The following is a 25,093-nucleotide window of genomic DNA, read 5'->3' as shown; positions in this document are numbered from 1 at the left end:
CACTTGTATACATGAAAACAAGGAATGTGAATGGTTTGAAAAAAAATCAACATTTTTAAAGGGGAAGACTAACAGTCCTAAATCGTATGTACCTGTTAACAGAGCATCAAAATATATGAAGCAAAACTTGATAGAATCATAAGGAAAAAATAGACAAATCTGTAACTATAGTTGAAGATTTCAATATCCCTCTCTCAGTAATTGATAAAGCAGTAGGCAGAAAGTCAGTAAAGATATGGAAACTTGAGCAACACTGTCAGCCAACTAGACCTAATTGACATTTGTAGGATACTCCACCTAACGACAGCTGATTATATATAATTTTCAAGTGCACATTTAACATTCTCCAAAATAGATTATATTCTGGGAAATAAAACAAATCTCAATAAATTTAAGATGATTGAAATTATGTGAAGTATGTCATCTAACCACAATGGAATGAAGCTTAGAAATCAATAACAGATATCTGGAAGATTCCTAGATGGAAAATAGACAACATATTTCTAAATAACCCATTGGGGGTTCAAAAGGAAAATTAGAAAATATTTTTAAGTGTATAAAAATAAAAGTACAATTTATCAGAATTTGTAGGACTCAGTTAAGATAGTGCTTGGAGAGAAGATTATTAAATGTGTGCATTATAAAAGAAGAAAAGTTGATAATAATCCAAGTTTGAAACTAAAAAAAATAACAAACCTAAAGTAAAAGGAAAAGAATAATAAAGATAAGAGCAAAAATCAATGAAATAAAAAGCAGGAAAATGGGGAAAGGGCATAAAAGCAAAACCAAGTTTTCTGAAAACATCAGTAAAATTTTAAAAACTCTGCCCAAATTGACTAGGAAAAAGGAGAGAACGTACAAATTGCTAACATTAAGAACGAAAGAGGGGTATTACTAAAACTCTCATAGACAATAAAAGGATATTTAGGAAATGTTATGAGTATCAGCATACTGACAATAAATTTGACAATTTAGATGAATTGTATATTAAAAAGCACCCTTAAAATGTGTTACCTCATATTAAATCTATATTGACAAATTTAAAGTGTGGGCCAAGCTTTGCACACCAAGATGTTTATCAAATTATAATAGGAAAAAAAGAACTGAGAATAGCCTTAACATTTCCAACAATGGGAGATTAGTCAAATAAACTGTGGAATAACCATAATGATGATGATGATGATGATGATGATAGAAAAAACTCCCATATATAATACTACATGAAAAAGTAGAAAATAAAATTGTCAATAAATAGTAATCTCCGTTCACAGATATTTATAAAGAAGAATCAGAAAACATGTCCTTAAATTAGGCTAATAGGCTATTTTAAATTTATTGCATTATTCTTAGTTTCTTCTGTATTTTCCAAATTTGCTAAGAGTGAAATATGTCAGTGCCATATTTTAATTGTCATATGCCAATAAACTGACTTTGTCATTGAAAATATAAATTACTCTTTTTCTGTAACAGAAAACATGCAACTTATTGTCTTGATGCCAGTTGATTTGTTTTAGAAATTTAAAACCATGTCTTTTGGGAAGGATGAATGGGATCTGAATGTTTTGGGGTGCTTTATCTTTCCTCTGGGAGGCCCATTTTGAGGCCCTCTTTGCCTTGTGTTTCATTGAGCAAGACACCCAGACCTACAGCTCCACTCTCACTGTCTTTTGCAGTCCAGGTGTCGGTGGGCAAAAAATGTGTGTTTGCTTCCCTTATTTTTTCTTTTTCTTATTGACCCACAATGATCAAAGCATCTGTTAGTGGGAAGCCATTTATTATGCTTTTCTCTTTCATGCTTCATATAGAAACTGTGCTTAAATGGAGATTTCTAGCACTGGTGAGAACATAAATCTTTTCATTTGTGTATTTTCCACCTCCACCCAGGCCTAAAGTATGTCATGTGTGAACTGTGATAAGCTAGCTTTATTGTCCCTGTCTTTCGTTGCCCCCAGTCAGCTTGTTTAAAGTAGTTATTGAAATGCACTGGGGATACAAAGTATATCATTTTCTTTCCAGAGATCCTACAGTGAATGACTTCTAATTTCTTATGAAATCCCCATAATTAGTAAAAACCATAAATTGCTTGGTTAAAAACCTCAGGGCCTTCATATTAAATAGACCTAAGCTCCCTTTTGGTACATGAAGGTTAATGATCTTGAACAATCTGAGGATTATGTTCATGCTTTTACCTCAGAATAAATGGGCCTTTTATCATTATACATAAACTTGTTCTCTTTGGCCTTTCTTTTATACTTGCATGCATATATATGTGACCAAAAAATAAAATATAAACTTGGTACTTGATACAGAGAATGACAGCTGATTCATCCAATGGTCCTGTGGCACGAGGCCCTATACTGTGTGGGCATGTTTGGAGGAATCCATGGGGGGCACCTGACCTACAGATATCTTTTCTAGACTCTGATAGCATTCTCAAGCTCCTCCTCTCGCTTGACTCCTTAGTCATCCTCAATTACAGTTCTTTTTTTTTTTTTTTAAGATTTTATTTATTTATTTATAAGAGACACACACAGAGAGAGGCAGAGACTCAGGCGGAGGAAGAAGCAGGCTCCCTGTGAGGAGCCTGATGCAAGACTCGACCTAGGACCCAGGATCACGACCTGAGCCAAATTTGGGCAGTCAAGCACTGAGCCACCCAAGTGCCCTCAATTACGGTTTTTAAACTGGTTCCCCCCCACCCTTCAACACTTGTGCCACTTCAGTCTCTTTTCCACATAGTGACCCAAAGTATCTTTGAGAAATTTAAATCTAAATCTACTTAAAATTTAAATAGAAATCTCCATAAAACCTTTGATTGCCTTCTGATTGTAACTTAAAAAAAAAAATCCAAATCCAAATCTCACTTCTGGATCTCACTATAACCACTTTCCCCCCAGTATAGCGGCCAAAGCCAAGGGGCCTTAATTCAGTTCTTCAGACACCAAATCCTCACCTCAGCACGTTCACACAAGTCCGCCGACCACCATCTCCTACTCCTCCTTGGCTCCCTCTTTCTCATCCTCCACCCGGTAAGCTTTTGCCGGCCTATTCACACTCAGCATTCAAATATCACTTTAAATATCACATCCCAGAGGGGACTTCTCTTGACATTGAATCTAAATTTAATTATTTCCTGTTCTTATAGCACTCATCATAATTTTTCACTTTATTATATTTTGCAGAGTTAGTTATTTGGTGCCTTTCTCTTCTGCAAACCTGAAAGTTTCATAACTGTATACCTCAATGTTTTGTTTGCTCTTTGACCAGCACACACTAAGTGCCCAATAAATTATTGTTGCATGAATAAATAACTGGGGGGAAAAAAAGAAAAAATAAAGGGTACTATAAGTAATTAGGACATGTCCAAGAGGAAAAAAAAAAAAAGCAATTTCACTGTTTATTACAGAAAAATATATTAAAGCATTTGTTTTAATCTAATTAATAAATTATTTATAGTTAAAATTAATTCCCCATTTTCAACTGAGATTTGGGTATAAGAACACATTCATTCATACAGTCCATGAGGAAAGGGCCTTTTTCTGTATTCATTTTTGTTTATGTATTAAATATTTGTTGAATGAGTAAGAGGATTGGTATAATCGTTATGGAATGCAGTGTAGCTAAGTGTATTTAAAAACATCAAATTGGTTTTTTTTTTGACCCAGTATTTCCACCTAAGAATTTGTCATAAGGAATAGCCCTAAATATAGAAAAGGGTATGTATTTAGAGATATTTTCACAGTGTTATTTATAGGAGTAAAACATTGGAAACCACATAATGCCCAATAAAGTAATAGTTGAAGGAATCATAGTTTATCCACTAGATAGTATATGAGTAACACATAAGCTAAAGGTTAAGATAATATAGTGACTTCAAAAGTGTTCAGAGTATTAGTGTAAATAAGTGAAGAACACAGTTTTATAACAAATTTGTAAAACCTATCCATAAGAAAAAAAGACTAGAAAGAAATATGTCATACTGTCATGACCACGGGTGATTTCCTTCTCTCTCTCCCCTTTTTTTAAAAATATTTTTCTTTAGCATGCACATGTTTTTTTTTTTTTTACAATTAAATTGCTATATAACATAGATTATTTCATTTTCAGCACATTTAAATGAATCCTGATCCTTACATTTTGTAATCAGTGAACTAAAGTGCTGTGTTCTTTGTTTTAGGATGACAGACTCTTTGCTGAAAGTTCCCATACTTATGGTTTCGAGCACTCATCCTCTTGGCATGATCACAGTCACTTCCTGTCTAGTCCACGATTTTCACACTTGAATTGTAAGTAATGAAGTCCTATACCAGTCTTTAAATTGGATTTAAGGAAATACAACTCATGGAAAGGTTAAAATGTAAGGCAAGTACATAATAGTAATACTCATGTTAGGAATTTGAAGACATTGTTATTATGAATCATAATTATAGCACCCCCCAGATACATTTCTATTACCCGATTTACTAAAAAGTGTATGGAATCCCTTTTTAGACCTTACACTGCTCAGAAAAACTTAAAATGAATCACCCAAGGTAATCATCTTAATTAAGCAAATTTTTTGTACAGAAGTTTCTAGTAACTGTGGATGAGTGGGTAAAGTCAGTTAGATGATGATATGGTAAAATTTAAATCATCAAAGAGTAGAAAATATTTTCATAGAACTGTTCGGCAGTATAGATCATCTTATGTAAAGAATAAGGATACTAATACTGTTAGTAGCTAGATTTCATTCTGTGAACATACTTTAAATGTTGATAAAATGTTATCAGTGTGAACAAGGTATGAATTTTTTGACCAAGTGATACACCATCCCCCACCATTTACCTCTCTTCTTTCCTGCAATGCTTATTCTTCAAGTCTCAACTTGTATATAGTATCCTTAAAGAAGCCTTTGGAACCTACAGTTTTAAATATGGTGTCCGTTATGAATGCCCATCATGCATTTTTCCTTTAAATATCTTCTTAGAATAACGATGGAGTTATTTTTTTTTGAGTGACTTTTTGTTTAATGATTATTCTCTTCACCAAAGAGTGAATTCCATGATGAAAGCAGTGTCTGTTTTGTTGACTAGTGTTTCCTCAGTGTCCTACTTAGAACATATAGTAAATTCTCAATTAATAGAATGAGTATATGAATTTTTTAAGTCCACTTTTATCCAAACCATTGGATCTCAAATGTTATTTAATAACTTATTTAAATAATCATTTAGATGCTCAATTTACCATGGGCGTAGAGTTTGTGTATTAAATCTGACAATTCTGTCATTTTAAAAATGTAGGTTGCTATAAAATAAAATACCAAAATAAGCCACAAAGAAATAGGTCAGATCCTAAAGTGATAACTCTCATTTTTGCTGATTTATATTCATGGATTCATTGAATAAATATTTATCAGTTTCTGATAAATGGTTTGGTTTTCATTATATCATGATTATTTTATTCCAAAGGCTGAGAATTTTCTCTTTCCTGTCCTAACCATTTTGCCAAGTGATTTTATATTTCTGCATAAAACCCTTGCTATTCTAATCTGGCAGCTGCCCTTCAATGTAGATTGTATCTCAAGCTGATTATGGTACCTCAAAATCTGATACATGCATACACAAAAGTTTTGTGTTTCATATGAAGAAATGGAAAATCTTCCTCAGGTCTGTTGGTCATATGTAAACATGTAGGTGGGGAGTAGGGACAAAACACCACCAAACCTCATAGTATCCCACCCATTAAGACATTCAGGGACCTGGAGGTAAATAGTACCATGATATGAGCACAGAGGTCATGGTTCTACTGCTGTTTCATTCTCCCATTATGACTTTCATAAGGCTCCCAAAAAAGGCACCTAGGAAATAATGGTTAGGAGACATTAGAGGGAAAACATCAAGATTTTTAGAATTTTTATTATTATTATGACAGGCAGTGAAAGAAACTATATCCAGCTTTCCACTCAGTAGCATTTCATGACCAGCTGTGGTCATTTCTCTAAGATCTATTCCTCATAGTTTCTTTATAAATACTTGCTCAAAAGGAAACAAAGTTAAATAAGAATAGGAAAAAATATCATTGAGAACATAACTTGGATATGAAAATACTTAGTATAGTCTATATTGTAAGATCTAACTGAAAGATTCAGCTTAAAAATGAAACTTCTTCATTAACTTATTGTTAAATAATTTATTAATCCATAGCTTATTTTTTACTATTCCTCTTTTTGACAAGTCTGCCTTATGATTTTCCTCCATACCTAACCCCATGCTTTCAAGGATACTTTTAAAAATTTAATCATAGGTACCTTATTATTAATCATTTTAAGTGATTGAATTAAAACTTATTTCTAGAGATCATAGCTATTTTTATTTACTTGTCTGATGAACCTTGAACTTTCTATATGTTTTTTCATAATTTGGTATTTTAAAAGTGGATCAGGATCACCCTGAATATGTCTCCATTCTTGTAGCACAAACAATTCCAGCTTAGTTACAGAAATTATCCTGTCATGTTTCTTTAACCTCCTTTTAAACCTCCAAAATTAAGAAGGAGAAATGTCAAAACCAACAGAAAAATGATCCTACAGTAAATTGATCATATGGGGAATAGAATATGTCTTTTTAAAATATCATTAATGTCCTCAGAAATTGAAAAGAAAATATTATATCCATTAAAAATAAGAGCAAGATGCTATGAGAAAGGAACACAATATAAAAGGTCTCAGAAATTTAAAATATGAAAAACTAGAAAGGTGGGAGACAAAGTTGAGAAAGCCACAAAGAAAATAGAAGAAAAAGAATGGGGCAATAGGAGAGAAAAGATACTTAGGAAATCCATTCAAGAGAAACAGTACTTGATTAGTGAAAGAACAAATCAAAGGCCAGGAGTCGGCAGGTCAGAAAGGCTAACCCAGCCCATACCTGTTGCATGGCTGTCATCCTGAGATTTTTCTTCACCCCCCGCCATGTTGATGCCCAAGTTTCTAGAACACATGCCTTCCTTTGTTTGTCTTAGTTCTTTCTTCTGTGTAAGCACACCAAAGAAAGAGAGGTAAATGCTTCCAGTCTTTGCATTTCTGCAAATAGATTTCTTCCACTACTCACACTGGATGAGACTTCAGCTGACTATAAAAATCTAGGTTGAAAGTAACTGTCCTTCTGAAGTCATTGCACTATTCTCTCCCAAAATCTAATATTGAAAAAGTTTATGTCTTTTTGTTTTGACCTCCACTCCCTTGAAATAATCTTCTCCACCACCGCTACTACCCCTACCCCCAGCCCTGGGACCTTTGAGGATCTTCTCTTTAGCCCCAGTGGGTTTTGTGATGATTTGCCTCCCTGTGGATCTTACTTTATTTGCTCTTCAAACAGCTATTTGATGAGTGAACACTTTAATCTGGACACTCATATTTAGTTCTCTCAAATTGATAGAAGAAAGGAAAGATTTCATCAGGAAAATCTTTAGAAAATAAAGATGTTAGGTTATTTGACTCAGTTGAGCACTTAGAATATGGCAGATCTCACTGAGTCATTAAAAATCATTAAGGATAGTCACAGAGAAAGAGCAAACAAAAAAACAAAAATAAAAACACCAGTCAGTTAATAACTCCAGGGGAAAAATCGGCAAGAAAAGAAAAGAAGCGTTGTCATAGTATGCTTCTTATGTTTGTGTGAGTCATATTTACATAATATTATAAATACTCATTATTGACACAACTAGAAGTTGAAATGTAACTATATAAGGAGGATGATGTGCGGGGAAGTGGATGGGTGTGAATACGTCTAAAAATGATAAATCAGAAAATAGCAATATCAGCTTTTTCTCACAAAAATTGAAATAAATACAGAAAAGAAGGCTAAAAGGGTTGATTGTGATTAACTCTGGGGTGCAGAATTGGGGTACTGGGAGGGATAGGGTAGAAGCTGCTACCTTTCTGTATATCTCCTTGGTACTATTTGATAGGTGTATGTACACTTTGGCTGAAAAGGCATCTTATAAAAATAAAATGCTGCTAAGAACCCCAGCTTTTATGTCTGACTAGCAAGTGTTCGATTTTCTTGTTGCCTTCTCAATGGAACATGAAAGCTGGGAGTTGGAGTTTAGAGCAGTTTAGACCTGTACAGAGACATGAAGAGTACATAACTATAGGTGCTGAGGCAGACATGAGTTTATGAGCCCACAGAACAGGCTTCTTCTCACTCAAGTTGGGATTTGTACTGGCCCTTTTGTCTGTGCTGTAGATGCTAAGGCATTCATTCTGCTGACTTAGGTGCCCTGTCAAACTGTGACCAAACTAAAGCGTAGAATCACTGACCATGGAAAAAACAAAGGAAATGGGAAAATACTGCATAATTTGTGGTCTCTGAAATGATCCAGCATTAATGAAAGTTTGTTTTAAGTAGTAATTTATGTCAGCTTTGTGTAGTTCAGGTCAATTCAAGAAAAGGTAGATTCCTTCTGCCAGGAAGAAGGGAAGAAATGTATAAATTGTAAGTTTATATTACCATTGGAAATAGGAACACAGAAATCCATTATTTAGAGCCATGATTACTACCAAATTTATCCTGGCTGGCTAGAAGTGATGGCCGTGATTCAGGACACTCTTTTAGAAGGCTTGGATTCCATTACCTTCAGCCTCTAGACAGTGGGGGCTTAGAAAGAGAGACTTATAATGCCAGCTTTTGAAACTGTCATTTTTACTTTTTATAAGTAGTGACTGACCACTAGTCTCCATGTATAGCTCCTTTTAGGCTAAAGGAACACAACCCCCAAGACAGGGCCCTCACCCTTGGGGCCAGAAACAGACTGGATTTGAGGGAGGGCTGTAGTAATCTCATGACTTCTTGAAATCTCAAATCCTTTGAGATTAAAATCCCTAATGTTTATGGAGTTGGTATCTCTAAACTGAATTTTAGAAATGAATGCAGATTTCAAATTTTCTGTAATTCTAAAACTGTTGTCAATAATGTTTATTAAAATAAACCCAAAAAGAAAGGACTGTGATTTTTCAAGGGGTGGGGGGAAATGTTCTCTTCAGATTATTGTAGGATTGGAATGTGAAGCATACATATTAATTTAACTTGATATTATTAAAAAAGTAAATTGAGCAGCCCTGGTAGCTCAGCAGTTTAGGGCCACCTTCAGCCCAGGGCCTGATCCTGGAGACCCGGGATCGAGTCCCACGTTGGGCTCCCTGCAAGGAGCCTGCTTTTCCTTCTGCCTGTGTCTCTGCCTCTCTTTCTCTCTCTCTCTCATGAATAAATAAATAAAATCTTTAAAAAAAAAAAAAAAGTAAATCAATGAAAGTTACTAAAAGGAACTTTCTTTTGCTTTCTGACATCAGTTTACATTGCTATGAAAAGAAAAGTTACTATTCTGTTTGTGTTTTGAGGTGCCTTTTGTGAAGGTTTAAGTCCCTCCTGTGAAAAATAATTTATCCACAGCAAGAACAACACACTTTTTTCTATGTTGTATGTCAGGATCCACTGACTCACTGAACTGCCTCATATGTAGTCTGCTCAGACTCACAGAATAAAATGCCAAAGATTTGTGGTAGTCAAAATGTAGGGATACTGATAAAGGTTAAAAAAAAATTGTTTCTCATCCCTTAGGGATATATTTATTTCATAGAAGGACAACATTTTATAGGCTCATTTCATGTGATAGTGATTTTTGTGTGCACGATAGTCTTTTCACTGACCAGTTCCATGTCAGAAATTTTTAAATAACTGAGTTCTGATTATTTCGATTTGCAAGGTACGCTGTAGATACTTTCGAGAAGGCAGCTAGAAAGTCCCCAGTTGACTATCTCTTAAGAATCCCATAAGTATATTCACTTCTTCAAACAGTATTTACTAAGAGGTTATACAGGAGGCTCTCTGTTAGACCCAGGTGGGGGAGAGGGGCATAGCAAGTGAACCAGATGGAAGACGTCACCTTATCCCAGAGAAGAAACAGGCAGTAAGCAAGTAAACAGATGATTTTAAATGATGATTGGTGCTATGAAGGTAAAATGACAAAATACCTGGAACAGACTGCTTTAGATTAGTGATCAGGAGATTCCTTTCTGAGGAGGTTACAACTGAGCTGAAGCCTGGATGGCAAGAATCAGCAGAGTTAAAACTGGTTGGGAATAGTTTCCCTGATAGAGGGAGTAGGAAGTACAAAGGTTGCACAGGAGAATGGGTATGGCCTTCTAGAAAGATGGAGCTCTGAGGGAGGGGGCAGGCGAGGATAAAAGGAGAGAGAGAGGAGGAGAGAAAGGGAGAGAGGTGAAGTTCCAAGGGAGCCTTTTCAGCCAGTCAGATGTTTGAATTTTATTCTGGGTTTCCTGGGGGGGCCACTGGGGCATGCGGGGAGGGGTTATGTAGGAGAGTGAGTGAAATAATTGGATCTACCTCTTAGAAAGATAATTCTGGTTGTGGTGTGGAGAAGGCGACACAGTGAAAATAGGAAGAGAGAACACGATGGCTTAGGCTGAGTTGATAGAATGGAGATGGTGTGGAGCCGGAGGCCTGGGGTGAGTAAAGCCTTCAGAATTGACTCTTAAGTGGGATGGGTGGAGCAGATAGGACAAAGGAAGGAGGAAACCAAAGTTGGAGAAACTCAGGCTGAAGGAGATAAGTGTGTCACTTTCTAAGATGGAAAAAGTAAGGAATGGGCAAGCATCAGAGATTAGAAATCAGGCAGGCGTATTTCATGGAAGTAGTTGGACGTGCCCATCTGGAGCACAGTTGAGAGGTAGGCGGTTGTAGAAAAACAGTAAACCTAGATTCCAGATCTAGTCTGTTTGTGTAACGAAGAAGATTCTGTAAAAAGAAGGCCCTGAAGATTTCTCCCTCCAAAATTGTCCATGTGCTTTGTATCATTGTGTATTGACCAAACACGCATCTTCCACTCTCAGATACTCTTCAGATCCCTCCCAAATTAGATCCTGTGAATAGATGTTTTCCAAAAAATAGTAAACTTAGTATGTTTATTCCTATACTGAAGGTCTGTCATTTCATATAAAGTTTATAGAAAACTGGATCAGACACTGTGATTACTTACAATTTTGAGTCCAAGGATTCTATTCATCTAGGTTTATTTTTGTCTTTTCTCTCACCTTGCCAGCATTTGCCAAAAGAACAGTTGCTCCAGAATCACCTTCAATCAAGGAAGATGCCGCAGGTTTACCAATGGATGGAACGAGTCCACAGTCTAAAAAGGAGGAATATGAAAACGAAAAAAGCAAAATGTAATCCATTGTTTCACATGAGTGTTTTACAAGTAACAGAGTATCTGTCCTTGTTGCAGTTTGGCCCAGATTATCTAGCAGACGAATCCGCAACTTCTGCTCTTTAGCATTGCCAAACACTGACTGACATAACAATATATTGGTCTTTGGGAATGATAGACGTTAAATCAATCCAAGTAAGATCAACCCATGAATGACATACAGCTAACTGATTGACAATTTATACCAGCAGAGAAAGAGAGATACTTTTCACTATGCATTTTCCTTTTTCAGGCGTGATCAGTCACATTTTCCCAACCATAATTTGTATTTATAATTGGGATCTTTTACAAATGACTGGCTAAGAAGGAGAGAAATGAGTTCTCCTTGAGGCCGAAGTTGCCAGCACTTTAGATTCAGAGAGTGTTTATATACAATTGATTTTTTAAAAATGCTTTCTCCCTAATTTTCACATGTTAAAACATGTCATGGAGTTATGCATATATAATATTAGGCAGTCCACTCTATAAATGCTCAGGATTGTTACATCCATCATCTCAGCAGTCTGTTACTACATGCAGTATCTTAAAATTTTATTTCCAATCATCCATTTTTAATAGCAATAAAGAATTTACAAGTGATACCTGAATTGTAGAACACTGTAAAGAATTCATAGCACAATTTATTTATTTATCTTTCTGTGGCCAACTATCTCACTGCAATCACTTCAGTCATATTCTGGACTGTCTTTGGGTTTACTCTGACCAAATGCACAGTTACCAAACGCATGTGTTATAAGATCTGCTCTGCAAGAGTTCTCGTATAATCTGACACTACATACTTTCAGCATCTCAGCCTTTCTCAATATCAAAGTGTTTTTAAGAACTTCTGCTCTTTACATGCTAATCTACCAATGGAGAAAGATTTCTATTAAATGCTAATAGTAAAACATCCAGGAACTGAATCCCACTGGGCCATGTTGGAATATTCTTCAGAGGCACAAGAACAATAAAGCAATACCTTCCTAACTACATGTTGTGTTTGTTAAAGTATACTTGCTTATTAGATTTCTCATATTTTGTAAAGATGCTTCTCTTTCCACTACCATATGTTTTGGTAATTTACTTTTTATTTGAATATCCAGAAGAAATGGCACTCTTTGTCTATGAACTTGATTGGGATTGTTACTACAGAACACAGAGATCTTTTATCTCAAAAAAGTACATAATCTACATAACCTTTGAGAGTACAACCATGCATTTTATCATTTATCCATTACAGAAATATTTTACTGAGTTCCTACTATGGGCCAGTCATTGTGCTAAGGAGGACAAAGGAGACACAATACCAGCTGTGCGTGACCCAAAGTTTGGAATTCCATGAAAAAAGGAATGTGTTCAGGCTAGCTGGAGAAATTCTGCATTAGACAACATTAAACAGGTTTGGGTTGGTTTTGTCTAACCTCAGGACTTAAAGCCGTTAATGTGCTAATGAACACTAGGAGGTTCAGTGGGGTAGCCCTTTCTGAAGGAATGATTCACAGTCCTGATGCTTCTCAGAACCTATAGCATGCTATAGTAATATTGAGGTTATTGCAAAATTATGTCAGTATTTTCATTGATGTTTTGACCAACACTATAATATTTTATCTCCTTGGATCTAAATGACTAACTGAGGAGAAAATAAGGGAGGATATTTACATGTTTCATTTAAGTCCTACGGATAAAAGTTAAACAGCTTTTCCCTTAATGTGTCAGTAGGAACTCCATGCAGTCCATTCTTTTTAGTAGGAACTGATTTAAACCACTATTCACACATCTGTGGCCATTAAAAAAAAAAAAAAAAATTACATCAGGCCAGTTAGACCTGAAAGTTGAAGGTAACACAGATTATTTACCTGGCAAATCCTTGAAAACATATTAGCTGATGATTTTATAACAGAATGGAGAAGGATCTTATGAAAGACCTTTTTTAATCCGAAAAAAATAAAGCCATTATATCATATTATTGAAGGCCCTGTGCTACTGTTGGATGAATGAAGGTGTCTGACTTTAAATATGGAACACACAAGAACTTCAAAGGCAAAGTCAACTTTTTGTGAGCAACGATTTTGTAAAATTCCTTGGCCCTCTGTTTATATGGAATTAAATCCAAGGACCTGTCTTCTCCGAGGATTTTTCCTATCTCTTGCAGTCACCGTAAGCTCAAGCTGGAAATCAAAAGGAATGCTAAGGAAACACTAATAGCTTGATTTGTAGATTTCAAAGCCAGCAACTGTTTTTCCTTCACTCACCCCTTTGGCAGGATAACTCGTGATATCAGCCCCATTTGAGTTGTGGCTGAGCAGCCATATTGCTTATCGTGCTGGGACACTGGAAAGGATTAACCTTATTCTTGCAGTGAGCCTGGTCCAAGACTTAATTTGAAGATTGACCTTTTTGGTTTAATAATTTTGATTCTTCTGGCCATCTTTCTCCCTAAACACACTAAACTTCCACTGAAGTTACTGAAGGCCACAGAGGAGAGAAACACAGCTGGGAGAAATCTGGCTGGATGTTTTTCCCATTGGCGAAGCTTATTATTATTTCCTTGACTAGTGTCTGATTTAAAGGTTGGAAACCAGTTGGTTATATAACATCTTATGCATCCAGTTTCCCAGAATCACCAGCTTTTCTTATTGTTATAGTTTACATATTTTTACTCATAAAAGATAAAATCTACAGCTTACCAAAACTGTACACATAAAGCATTTAGATTTAAAGGTTACATGGGTTAAAAGTGCCTACCTCCTTAGCTAAAAGAGAAGTCCTTTTTTTTTTTTTTTCTATCCCTTCAACTAAGGTAAAGACATTTTCCTTTTGAGGCTCTGATCAATGGTATGTAAAGTGTACTTAGAGTCACAGTAATTGTATTTTCTTTAACCTCGATTGAATCTTACAGTTAAATAGCAAACATTTTTTTTAAAAAATGGAACCAAATTCTTACATATAATTAGATGGTATATTTACTTAGCAAACCCTTCTTTAGGAAGGATTTAAGAATCTCCGATTGTTCCTACTCAGAATTTGTACTATAAACCCAACTGCACATCATATAATAGCCAAGAATAGGAATGATCATTGAGTAAATTATTCCTTTTCCAAGATTCTCACACCACCCCCTCCTCAAACTATCCCTCTGTTTCGTCTCCATTTAATTTGAAAAAGAAAGAAAATTTGTGATTTTCATGGCCTTCAAATGAGGAAGTTGTCCTCACGAAGGCATCTGGTTTTCTTGGATCAAAACTAAACCATGAACTGTAAGCTGGAAAGTAAATTTGGGAAAGTTTGTATATAAAAGCATTTCATGCACCAAAGTATGATATAAAAATAGTTACATCTTTCAACTTTTAAGTTCTCAAATGTTTAGCAATAAAAACATCAGCTTATCCCTATTTGAGAAAAGAAATTTAAACCATGAAAGATTCCATTTAGTTTCATTTCCGTACAAAACACGACACATCTAATTTAAGGCTAGGAGAAATGCTTACATCTAGAAACAGAATGTTAAGATTCCAAGCCCCCAAACAAATTTCAGAGAAGTCTCCCTTGCTTTTGATTAGTAACAAAGTAAACCAATTTTTCTGCTCTGGTGAAACCAGGCAGACTTTTAAATTCTAACCTCATCTGCCCCCAGCTTAGCCTCTGCTGCTTTATCCACACCTCGGGCCCACATCTTACCGAAATCCAAACCCAACTCAGGTCACTCGTAGTGTTTCACCAGGTCAGCCCCAACTGTTGACCTTTGAAGTCTAATAACTACAACCTACAATGAAGGGGCAGACTGTCAGAGGTTTGTAGCACCTGCGTGTCTTTCAGGGCCAGCCAACTGAAAAAGGATTTAAATGGCAAATGTCTTTGACTCTTCATGGCTGACAGCCTAGGAATATTTCTGTGGCTGGGTATCTTCTGTAACACAGCTTGACTCTGACATGGTACAAAGCCATGTGACAGTTGTGGATGAGAACTTGTTGCCTTGCTCTCTGCAGGAAAATACTGGATTTCTAAACATAGCAGCATGTTAGTTCCCTTTCAGGAGGATAGTCAAAACAATATATAATCCGATGACCTCCACCTTTCAAAATGTAGAATCTTGTACCATTGGGCATAAAGGTGGGAACATGAAAAAAAAAATGCCACCATACCCAAAAAAAGAGCCATACCAAACTAGTCGCCTATAATTCTAATAATAGTTTGCTATGTTTTAAGGCATTGAAGTCACACAATTGCTGTTCCAGAATGAATGCCCTGTCTTTCTCAAACTGGCAGATGCTGGACATTCATGCCCAGACTGTATCCCATCATCTGTCCATAGATCCCCAAGACTTGACATCCTCTCATATTTTTATTCTTTAGTAAAGCATTTTGACTGGCATTATTTAAAAAAAAATTTTTTAAGTTACAATTTATTCTTAAATATTGGAGCTCTGTGTCATCTTAGCTATATACTTAACAGGAAATAAAAGATTGGAATACTGGCTTGAAGCAATATTTTTTTTAAAACAAAATGAGTGGATATTAAACTACCAACAGTTCCAATGTTATAAAAGTAAGAAAATATCTTATTTTGAGGGAAAAGATGATAGTATATGCTCATTAGTCACTAATGGACAGGCTTCTTTTAATTCTGATTTAATATTTTAACTTTAAAGAAACAATTCTAATTTTATAGTACCAGGTTTTCTATCAAGTTAGTTTCCTTTCTTTTTCTTACAAATTTTTCATTTTAAAGTCAGGTGTATTTTTGAAGCCCCAGGAATTCAAATGGCTTTTAAAACACTTGGTCGACAAGGTAAAAATCTGTACTTCGAGAGAATGTATCTCTCTTTGTTCTTGAAATACTCTATTTCAACTAGAAATATTTCCTCCAAGTATCTGTCTCTCTCATTTCTTTCTTTGGAATTCATAGTCATTTCTTCAAGGATCTTTGGACACAGCTTTACGTCCTTTACTTGGGCCAGCCTATAGAGTAGAGTCATGCTTGCTTGTCCTGTGCCTGCATTTCAAGACCTCAGAATAATTACCACCATAAAGAGTCAGTGAAATTAGTAATTAATTGATTTTTTTTCTAGTGATGTAGGCTGCTCTGATAACGAGGGGTGAAACACTCCTTTTGGTAAAACAAGATTGTTTCTCTTCACCATTGTGTGTGATGCACAGCTATTTTTTAGAGGAATATTTATATGTACTTCATATATCAGGAGAACCTATTTATGTCACCTTTTTTATCTGAAAGCCGAAAGAGCAGTTCCCAAAATGTGTGTCACGTTACACATAGGATTTAAACTCTAAGTTTCTAATATATCCCCTATACAAGGTTTCCCCCCTCCCCCCAGCTCTTGAAGCCAGCTATTATCAGATCATCCTGCATAACTCCTATTCAGTGTTATCCCTAGGGTAGTGGTAATGCTACTTTAGATTTTGTTTGTCCATTATTGCTGAGCACTTAGCTGGATAAGGGAATGAAGGGTGGCAGGAGTTCTGTAAAATGATATGAGCACAGAGGAAGCTGGGTTGCCTTCAACAGCACACATTTTAAACTGTTTACTTGAAAGAAAAAACTGCGGTAGCACTGCATCCTTTATCTGATGCAGGGTCCTGGCGCATTGCGAGAAGTGCTGTGAGCTTGTGCACTGTTAAGTCCTACTTCTGATGCAAGTTGCATTCATCTTTAATGTTCTTTGTGGACTGCTTTCTGGCAGTTTGGATCTGGGTGGAAAGTGGCCTCCTTTCAGATATTTTTCAGTCTGAGTGCCCTGTGCTCTGTCTGTCATTTTGGATTTCTATTTTATTTATGCCATCATTAAGCCCACCATGAGTGAAGATACAGGCTTGATTTATGGCTTAGCATTTTCAAAACTTCCCATCATTCTGAACCTCAAGCTGTCAGTTACCAGAAGTCAGGCCTCCGTGGTAGTAAAGCCATCTAACATGGTGGCTTTGGGGAGGCTGGGCACTTTAAAAGAAGTTTGAAGAAACCTAGGGAGTTATGCCTTTTTTTTTTTTTTTTTTTATTCTGAGCTGAATAAAATAGATGCATCGGTTCTAACGAGGCACTTCCTGCCCAGAGTCACTGGCAGAGCAGCCTCCTCCCAACAGCTGCAAGCTTGAGAGACCTCATGCTGCTGGCCAAGGTTCATTCTGTGCTCTAAGACCACAGCCAATAAAGCCAATGTGTACCGTGGAAAGAGTTTCCCATTTTTTCCATTGGAGAAGTCTTTTGTGAGGTTAGTTTGACTGTTGCAAATTAACTGTGGTGGTCATTGCTCATTTTTAAAATTTTAACTGCGTGTAAACCTACTGATTAGATTCCATTGAGAACAAATCATAGTTTTCTGTAAGATACTTACCCTTCTGTTGGGAACATGGTTCCCAACCCAGCAGCGGCAGTAGCACCTGAGAGCCAGTTAACTACAAATTCTCTCAGGTCACCCCCCAGACTTAGTGATTCAGAAACTCTGGGGATGGGCCCAGCAAGGTGTTGTAACAAGTCCTCTACGAGATTCTGATGATGCTCAAGTTCAAGAGCCGTGCCTTCAAGGATCATCTGATTACAGCCGCCTTTGAGCTTCAGTTTCTACTCCCCGAAAACAAAATGAGAACATGGTTTCTTTTCCACGGCATGTGCAAAGCTACCCTTTTAAAATTTGATCTCCCAGGTGTCCAAGCTGTGCTCAAGTCCCAAGGGTCATCCAGGTGGAGGACTTAAAGCAGCTTCCAAAGATGCTTGATTTGCCACTCGAGGATATTTCCACATCGGCTCTGCCTGGCTGACCACTATTAACCAGGACTCCACCCATTCATCAGGATGCATCCGAGTACATCAGGACCTCTAGGTGTGCTCCTCTCTGGTTTGAAGTGTAGGACTGGCATTTGATTATCAAAAGGGTGTGAACTTCTTTAGGGCTGAGTTCTGATCCCATCTTTCCTTGCTCCCACCTGCTTAGAAGCAACCTGATTTGGGGCATTGGTTCTGTGTTATCATTTCACGTGCAGTTTTGTGTTGTTCTGTCTATACCAGCAGCTCACCATCCCATGCTGTGTTTCAGAGTAACGCTTCCAGACTCTAACATTGTCAGCTTAAAAAAGATTGTGGTTGGAGGACCACTGAACATTGAAGCCTCACTGTCTACAACAGCAATCGGGGATTTATTGTATCATTGCATCTTTTTGTCCTTGGAAAACTGATGATTAATGGCCATATATAATTTGTCTTGGCCCTTTGTCTCACATGTTGTACCTCTACCCCCATTATATATGACTGATCATTTGAAGTGTTTGTTTGAAATTAAGTTGCTTCCCCTTCTCATTTGCTTAGGAACAGGTCTAAATTGTAATCTACACAGAATTCTCCAATTTTAAAGTATCTTCACTACCTCTTTTCAAGAGCTTCTCTCATTTTCTAAATAATTGACTTAAATATTACACTATGTCATACTTTAAGGAAAGAGTGTTTTTCTGGAAGGGTGCTTATTTATTGAGCAACTACAATGTGAACCTTTCTGAACCTTGCCTAAGCCCCCATTCCAGCCAATTGCAGCAATTGAAATGTAAAATTCTTACATAAATAACAATATCAAGTAAATTGAGCAAACTGCTTAACCCTTCAAACTGTGTTTAAAATAACTATTTTATGGTTTGAGATTTGTACCAACTAGTTATATAAATAATTTAAAAACAAAAGCAAGCAAAAAATGCCTACATTAGTATACAAATACAGTTTACTACACCTTTTGTGATCTGCTTTAGAAAAATTTTCTACTCTTGAACAGGGACTATGCCAACAACATACTTAAATTCATAAGTTACTTCACACTGGTGGCCTTCCACCCAATAAATTCTTTCCATTAATTCAGATGTCTATCCAAAAGTCTTCTCTATATATTGCCAGTCTTAACCTTGTAATTTTTAAGAATTTAAATATAATTCCTTTATTTGGTACAGTGATAAATTTAATTAGTTGGACATATATGTTTCAATATACAAATACTTCATAATTCCTGGTTACCAATTATCATAGTTTATAATACACCATTTGAAAATGATACAGCTAAACCTTATTACTAACCCAAACTTGCGTATGCTGAACTTTCATTACCCACCAACATTTTGCTATTTATTGCTCTTCTCAGAAGAGGGAATGAAATTGAACTTTTAAAAAGTAGGTAAAAAGTTATAGGTATTTAGGTGATATCAAATAATACAGCAAGACAGCCAAGACCCTTACATTATCCATCAGCTATTTTGAGTACAAACACTAAAGGTCTTTGAAGGATCAGTTTTGGACAGAGCCATACGACCCCACAATGATCCTTCTTGTTTTAATATTTTGCTTTCAGACAACCTTTACTTTCCAGAAACGAGGATCTTGTGTACGTATGAAGATTTACCGTTTGTTGGGCGCTACATGAAGATTAGGTCAGAGTCTCAGAACCATTAGCGAAGATGGGCGGAGCTTTTCATAGATCTCATGTGAGAACAATCCAGTTCTGGAGCCACTGAGATCCAGATGTCCAACTGAACAGCTGCCATCTTCTGTCTGCAGTAACCTTGAGATCGCTGCTTTTGAGTTGTGACCATGTGTTATGCATTTCTTATCCTGACGTCCATGATTGAGGTCAGATGTTCTCTACCCTTAATTTTACCCTTTGGGACTCTTTATATCTCAGTGGGATGTACAGTCGCAGACACTGGTACCACAGAGCAGCTAGAGAAAAACTTTCCCATGCACTGTTCATACAAGTAGATGTTCAGCCTAAATTTTCATTACCCGTAAATATTTAGTGTTTATTGTTCTCAGAGAGTGATTACGAGTGAACTGGAAACAAAATAGGCATATAAAGAAGAGTATTTTCCAGGGTCTGTAACCTTTACCCTCCCCCGTGTAATAGGTTGAAAGCATGGATACAAAAGGAATCTTATTTTGTCCTTCCACACGTGCAATCAACAATTTGAAACTTACCAACTTTTCCTAATGTTAGGGTAACTGAAGCTCATCAAAGTGGCAACTACCTGAGTGAAATCCAAGCTTATTTTGATACTGATCTCAACACCACAATTTTTATACAAATGTTTGATCAATTTTACAGAAGCAACATTCATGTTACTTCAGAGTAATTACTTACCTTTTGCTGGTAGCATCAGAAAAGTGAATTCCCAACTTACCCATAACTTGCGGGAAGAGCCGTTTGGAAATGTTTGGAATCCAGGTAAGATCTAGAAGGTCAGACCAAAGTAAATCACCACTTTATTATTGGCAGTTCATTCTTCTAATTATTAGCCAAAGGTCTGTCTAGCATCCAAAAAAAAATGTATGATTGGAACCAAGATTTAGTTTTTTGTTGTTATTTTGATATCATCATAGATTGAACATCTTCTTAATTCTTTAAATCAATATGGATCCAGAATCAGAATCTTTGAAAGCCATATAGAAAATTGTCATATCAACCAGGGGTACGCAGAAAGCATCTTTATTTGTTGCAGTATGTTTAGATGCTAGCAATATAATTATATTTCTAAATTGCAAGATGCTTTACTAGACTCTTTGAAAAAAGTCACTCTGTTTTGCCTAGCACAGGAGCTGGCATAATGTAAGTGTTCAAAATGTATCCACTCTCTGAACCAACCACTAATACTCTCAATCATCTTTCTCTACACTAAGCAAAAGGTGTTTATTAAAATCTTGATAGCCAAATCTGCAACGGCTTTCAGCACTTAACAAACCAGTTGCCTGATTGTATTCATGAAAATTCAAATCACAGTGTTGTTCTTGAATTTCTGCCTTAGGGTTTAAATCATGCCTTCAGTGCTTTGAAGGGCATGAAAACCACAATGATCAGATAACATCCGTATGTCACCAATATTAGTGACTAATTTACTGAGCATGAAATGTGCTGATTTTCCCATAATGGATATCAGTAAAGTATCTGTGTTATCATTGTGTGCACCATCTCCCATGTGTTTGTGTAAGTGTGCTATTGAGGCCTGAGTATGTGCTGGCCATCATATTTGTGGATTTTTATAGAGATTCCTGTCATCACCACATAGTTCACCAGGACTTTTCCACCAGATGGTTTATATGGAACAAAATCCCTGAGATTGTGATGTTGGTCCCTTAAATCCCAAATGGATTTTGCAACATAGAATTTTACAGAAATAGACCCATATGATGAATTAACACCAGTTGCTCCACTATTGTTGACTTTTCATTCTCGTCTTTAGGAAGTGGGGCTTCACCCTCTATACGATATGGCAAGTAAACCTTTGCTTGGCCTTATAGGTCTGACGATATCCAGCTAATTTGTGGCTTGTTGTGGTTTCCTTGTCTATTCAGTTCCACTAGCATTCCTTTATTTCTGGACATTTGGCCTGAAAAACTTGCTTAGTTCGTATGCCCGTTTCTTGTCAGTTGGCAGTTTATTTGCTGACTTGGGCTATGTGTCTGCCATAAAAATCACTTGGAATTGTGTGCTTCCATCCTTCTCTGTCCGTATCATTACTCTAGTGTTTCCTTCCTTTCCACATCACCATTGCAATCCTTTCTACCAAAATGGTGTTTGGTACGTTTTGCAATTTAGGTAGAAGAGTTTGAGATTCCCAAGATCCGGCATCTTCAGCTGTTCTGTTCTCTTTGCTATAATGAAGTATTCCCAGGGCACCTGGATGGTTGCTTAAGTGTCTGCCTTTGGCTCAGGTCATGATCTCGGGATCTTGGGATTGAGCCCTGTGTCAGGCCTCTTGCTCAAAGGAGGTCTGCTTCTCCCTCTTCCTCTGCCCCTGCTCCTGCTCATGCTTTCTCCCTCCTTCCTTCCTTCTCTCCCCATCTCTCTCAAATAAAATCTTAAAAAAAATAATGCAATATTTCTGAAGTAGTGGATAAGGTGCTTTTCACATTATAATTATAATTTATAATTCATATTAACACAGCTTGCTAGGTTCTATGATACAGGTTTGTACTATGATATCGCTAGATGGTACAGTTTTTTTAGTATATATACCATCATGCTGCCTCATACTTGGCAACATGATAAGAGATAATGCTACTAATAAACTTTCTGGTACATGCACAATGAAAGAAACAGTAAGCCTTTGGACTTCACATTACTGATGATATTATAACAAAGAAACTGCACACCGTGCCTCATAGTTCTAAACAACACAAACACTGGATCAGTCAAGAGCCATCTCCTTCTACCTCCATAGTAGCTGATGTAACCTCAGTAATACGCTGAATGTAGCAAAAGGTACCACCAATCAATGACTATCAAAAACCCAGCACTGTAATGAGAGCTACAAAATATTGCAAGGAAGGTAGGATTCCTACTATTATTGTCATCTGGTACTCTAAATATTTGTTGAATGAATGCAGCATAACAACAACAACAACAACAACAACAAAAGTAAAAAAAAATCCCTTTAATTCCTCTCTGCAGAAGAAAAACAACACCTTCTTTTTAAAAGAATGTTCCCCCCCGCCCCTGCAGACAATGCTTAAATTTTGTTCTCATTTGACAGCACAGAGCAGTACCAGAATTTTGTTTTAAAAATAGAAGCTCTGGGACGCCTGGGTGGCTCAGCGGTTGCGCATTTGCCTTTGGCCCAGGGCATGATCCTGGAGTCCCAGGATCGAGTCCCACATCGGGCTCCTTGCATGGAGCCTGCTTCTCCCTCTGCTTCATAAATAAATAAATAAATAAATAAATAAATAAATAAATAATCTTTAAAAAAATAAAATAAATAAAAATAGAAGCTCCTAGAGACAAACTCTATTTTCCACTAGAGAATATTTGTATTTATTGTATCTTCCCAAAGAATTTTAAGAATCACCTTAATATTCTTTTTAGATTAGATGCTAAAGGAAGAATTGGAATATTTAAAATGCACTAGAATTTACATGCATCTATATGGATGGATTTAAAACTGGTGTCTCTGTTGGCTATTCTGCATGCTGTGAGGGGAGGAGTGTTGAGTCCAGAAGAATCCTTATTACTTATGCTGCTGATTGCCTGTATGACACTGAGCCTGTCATTTCACCTCTGAAGTATCTTAGCTGTTAAATGAGAAAGTTGGACTAAAAGGTCTTCTAAGTGACTTTCCATCTCCAATTATGTTTGAGTCTACAATTGAAATGTACAATGACCTTCTTCATGGGATTAGAAGTGGATACTATGGAGTCTGAATATCTACCTCAAAGCTGAGTCTAAGGTATACCAAACTGAATTTAAATTATAAACCTTGTTTATCAGTAATCTATTCAATAATGACCCTTTCATAAAATCACTTTCCTTGACAGAACATAAAGACTCCTAACTCTGGGAAACGAACTAGGGGTGGTGGAAGGGGAGGAGGGCTGGGGGTGGGGGTGAATGGGTGATGGGCACTGAGGGGAGCACTTGACGGGATGAGCACTGGGTGTTATTCTGTATGTTGGCAAATTGAACACCAATAAAAAATAAATTTATTATAAAAAAAGAAAATAAAAATATCTGTATATATTCTAAAAAAAAAAATCACTTTCCTTGCATTACCCATCTTTGTCCTCTTCCCATGTTATGGTTTTTTGTTTTGTTTTGTTTTGTTTTGTTGCTTAAAAGTGGTGTAGGATTAGGGTCCTACTTCTACCACTAACTTACTAGCTGTATGATTTGGGGTAATTTACTTAGCATTTCTGAGCTCATTTGCCACATATACACAATAGAACTGTTACAAATAATGGCACATGAAAAATGCCAAGCTCAGAACATGGCACATGGTGGTTCTTTGTGCATGTTTCTTTATTATGTAGGCCTGAGGTCCTTCATCCATACAAGTCTACCCTGAACCCTGCCATGCTTGTCTCCATTTATTAACAGCAATGGGTCACGCCAAATACAGAACAATGACAAAGCTAATTACGCTCTAGATAATACACTTGCTCTGTTAGATGGTATTAATTCACCCAACTATTTGCTGAGTGCCAGTTCATTTATGTATATAATGTACAGCTACATTATATATATGTAATCAACTGTTTATGTTACCAGGCTTACAGTTAACAGTAGACTATTAGTAGTTAAATTGGGGGGAAGTCAATAGTTACATGCAGATTTTCAACTAAGTGAGAGGTCAGAGCCTCAAACCCCCGTGTTGTTCAAAGGTCAACTGTTGTTCAAAGGTCAAAATACTATATTGCTACAAGCATGTCTTCAAATCTTCATATGTGTCTGAGAAAAAGAGAGATGCTTTATCCCTAACACATACTGTGCACCAATGCCAACACTATTCTGAAGTACTTTGCATATTTTAACTTATTTAAGCCTCACAACAACATTATAAGGTTGATATTACCATTTTCATTTGAGACTATTTCAAATGAGAAAATTGTGGCGCAGAGAGATAGAGTAACTTACTTAAGGTCAAGTATGGAGCCCACATTTGAGTGCAGAGAGGGGCTCCAGAGTTCATGCACTTTGTCACTCAGCCATATATGCAAATAGCTATTTAAAAATCATTTTAAAGATTTGGTAGCACCAAGAAGTTTCTTTCAGCAATATTTTTTTAAATTTTTATTTATTTATGATAGTCACAGAGAGAGAGAGAGAGAGAGAGACAGAGACAGAGACATAGGCAGAGGGAGAAGCAGGCTCCATGCACTGGGAGCCCGACGTGGGATTCGATCCCGGGTCTCCAGGATCGTGCCCTGGGCCAAAGGCAGGCACTAAACCACTGCACCACCCAGGGATCCCTCAGCAATTCTTTTAAATAGCATTTGTGGGAGAGGAAGGATAGGCAACTGCTGTGAGCCTCAGTATAATGCTTAAATCTTACTGAGATTTGATGCATAAGGCTTTGATGCACACTTCCTGCAACCCACGAGAGG

General features: G+C 36.6%; 1 protein-coding gene across 11 annotated transcripts in view; it reads left to right on the top strand.

Annotated features, from left to right (window-relative positions):
- Positions 1-12,228, top strand: part of CEP128 (centrosomal protein 128) — a 489,572-nt gene extending 477,344 nt beyond the window's left edge. For all 11 annotated transcript variants that reach the window (XM_072762163.1, XM_072762162.1, XM_072762169.1 and 8 more), the window contains 2 exons: positions 4,178-4,286; positions 11,095-12,228. In XM_072762163.1, the coding sequence (XP_072618264.1) occupies positions 4,178-4,286; positions 11,095-11,222 (237 nt within the window). In that variant the 3' untranslated portion in view covers positions 11,223-12,228. The remainder of the gene's footprint in view (positions 1-4,177; positions 4,287-11,094) is intronic.
- The last annotated feature ends 12,865 nt before the right edge of the window (positions 12,229-25,093 follow it).

The sequence above is a fragment of the Vulpes vulpes genome, chromosome 6, assembly GCF_048418805.1.
Source record: "Vulpes vulpes isolate BD-2025 chromosome 6, VulVul3, whole genome shotgun sequence".
NCBI classification, from domain to species: Eukaryota; Metazoa; Chordata; class Mammalia; order Carnivora; family Canidae; genus Vulpes; species Vulpes vulpes.
This window is presented reverse-complemented; position numbering and strand designations above follow the sequence as displayed.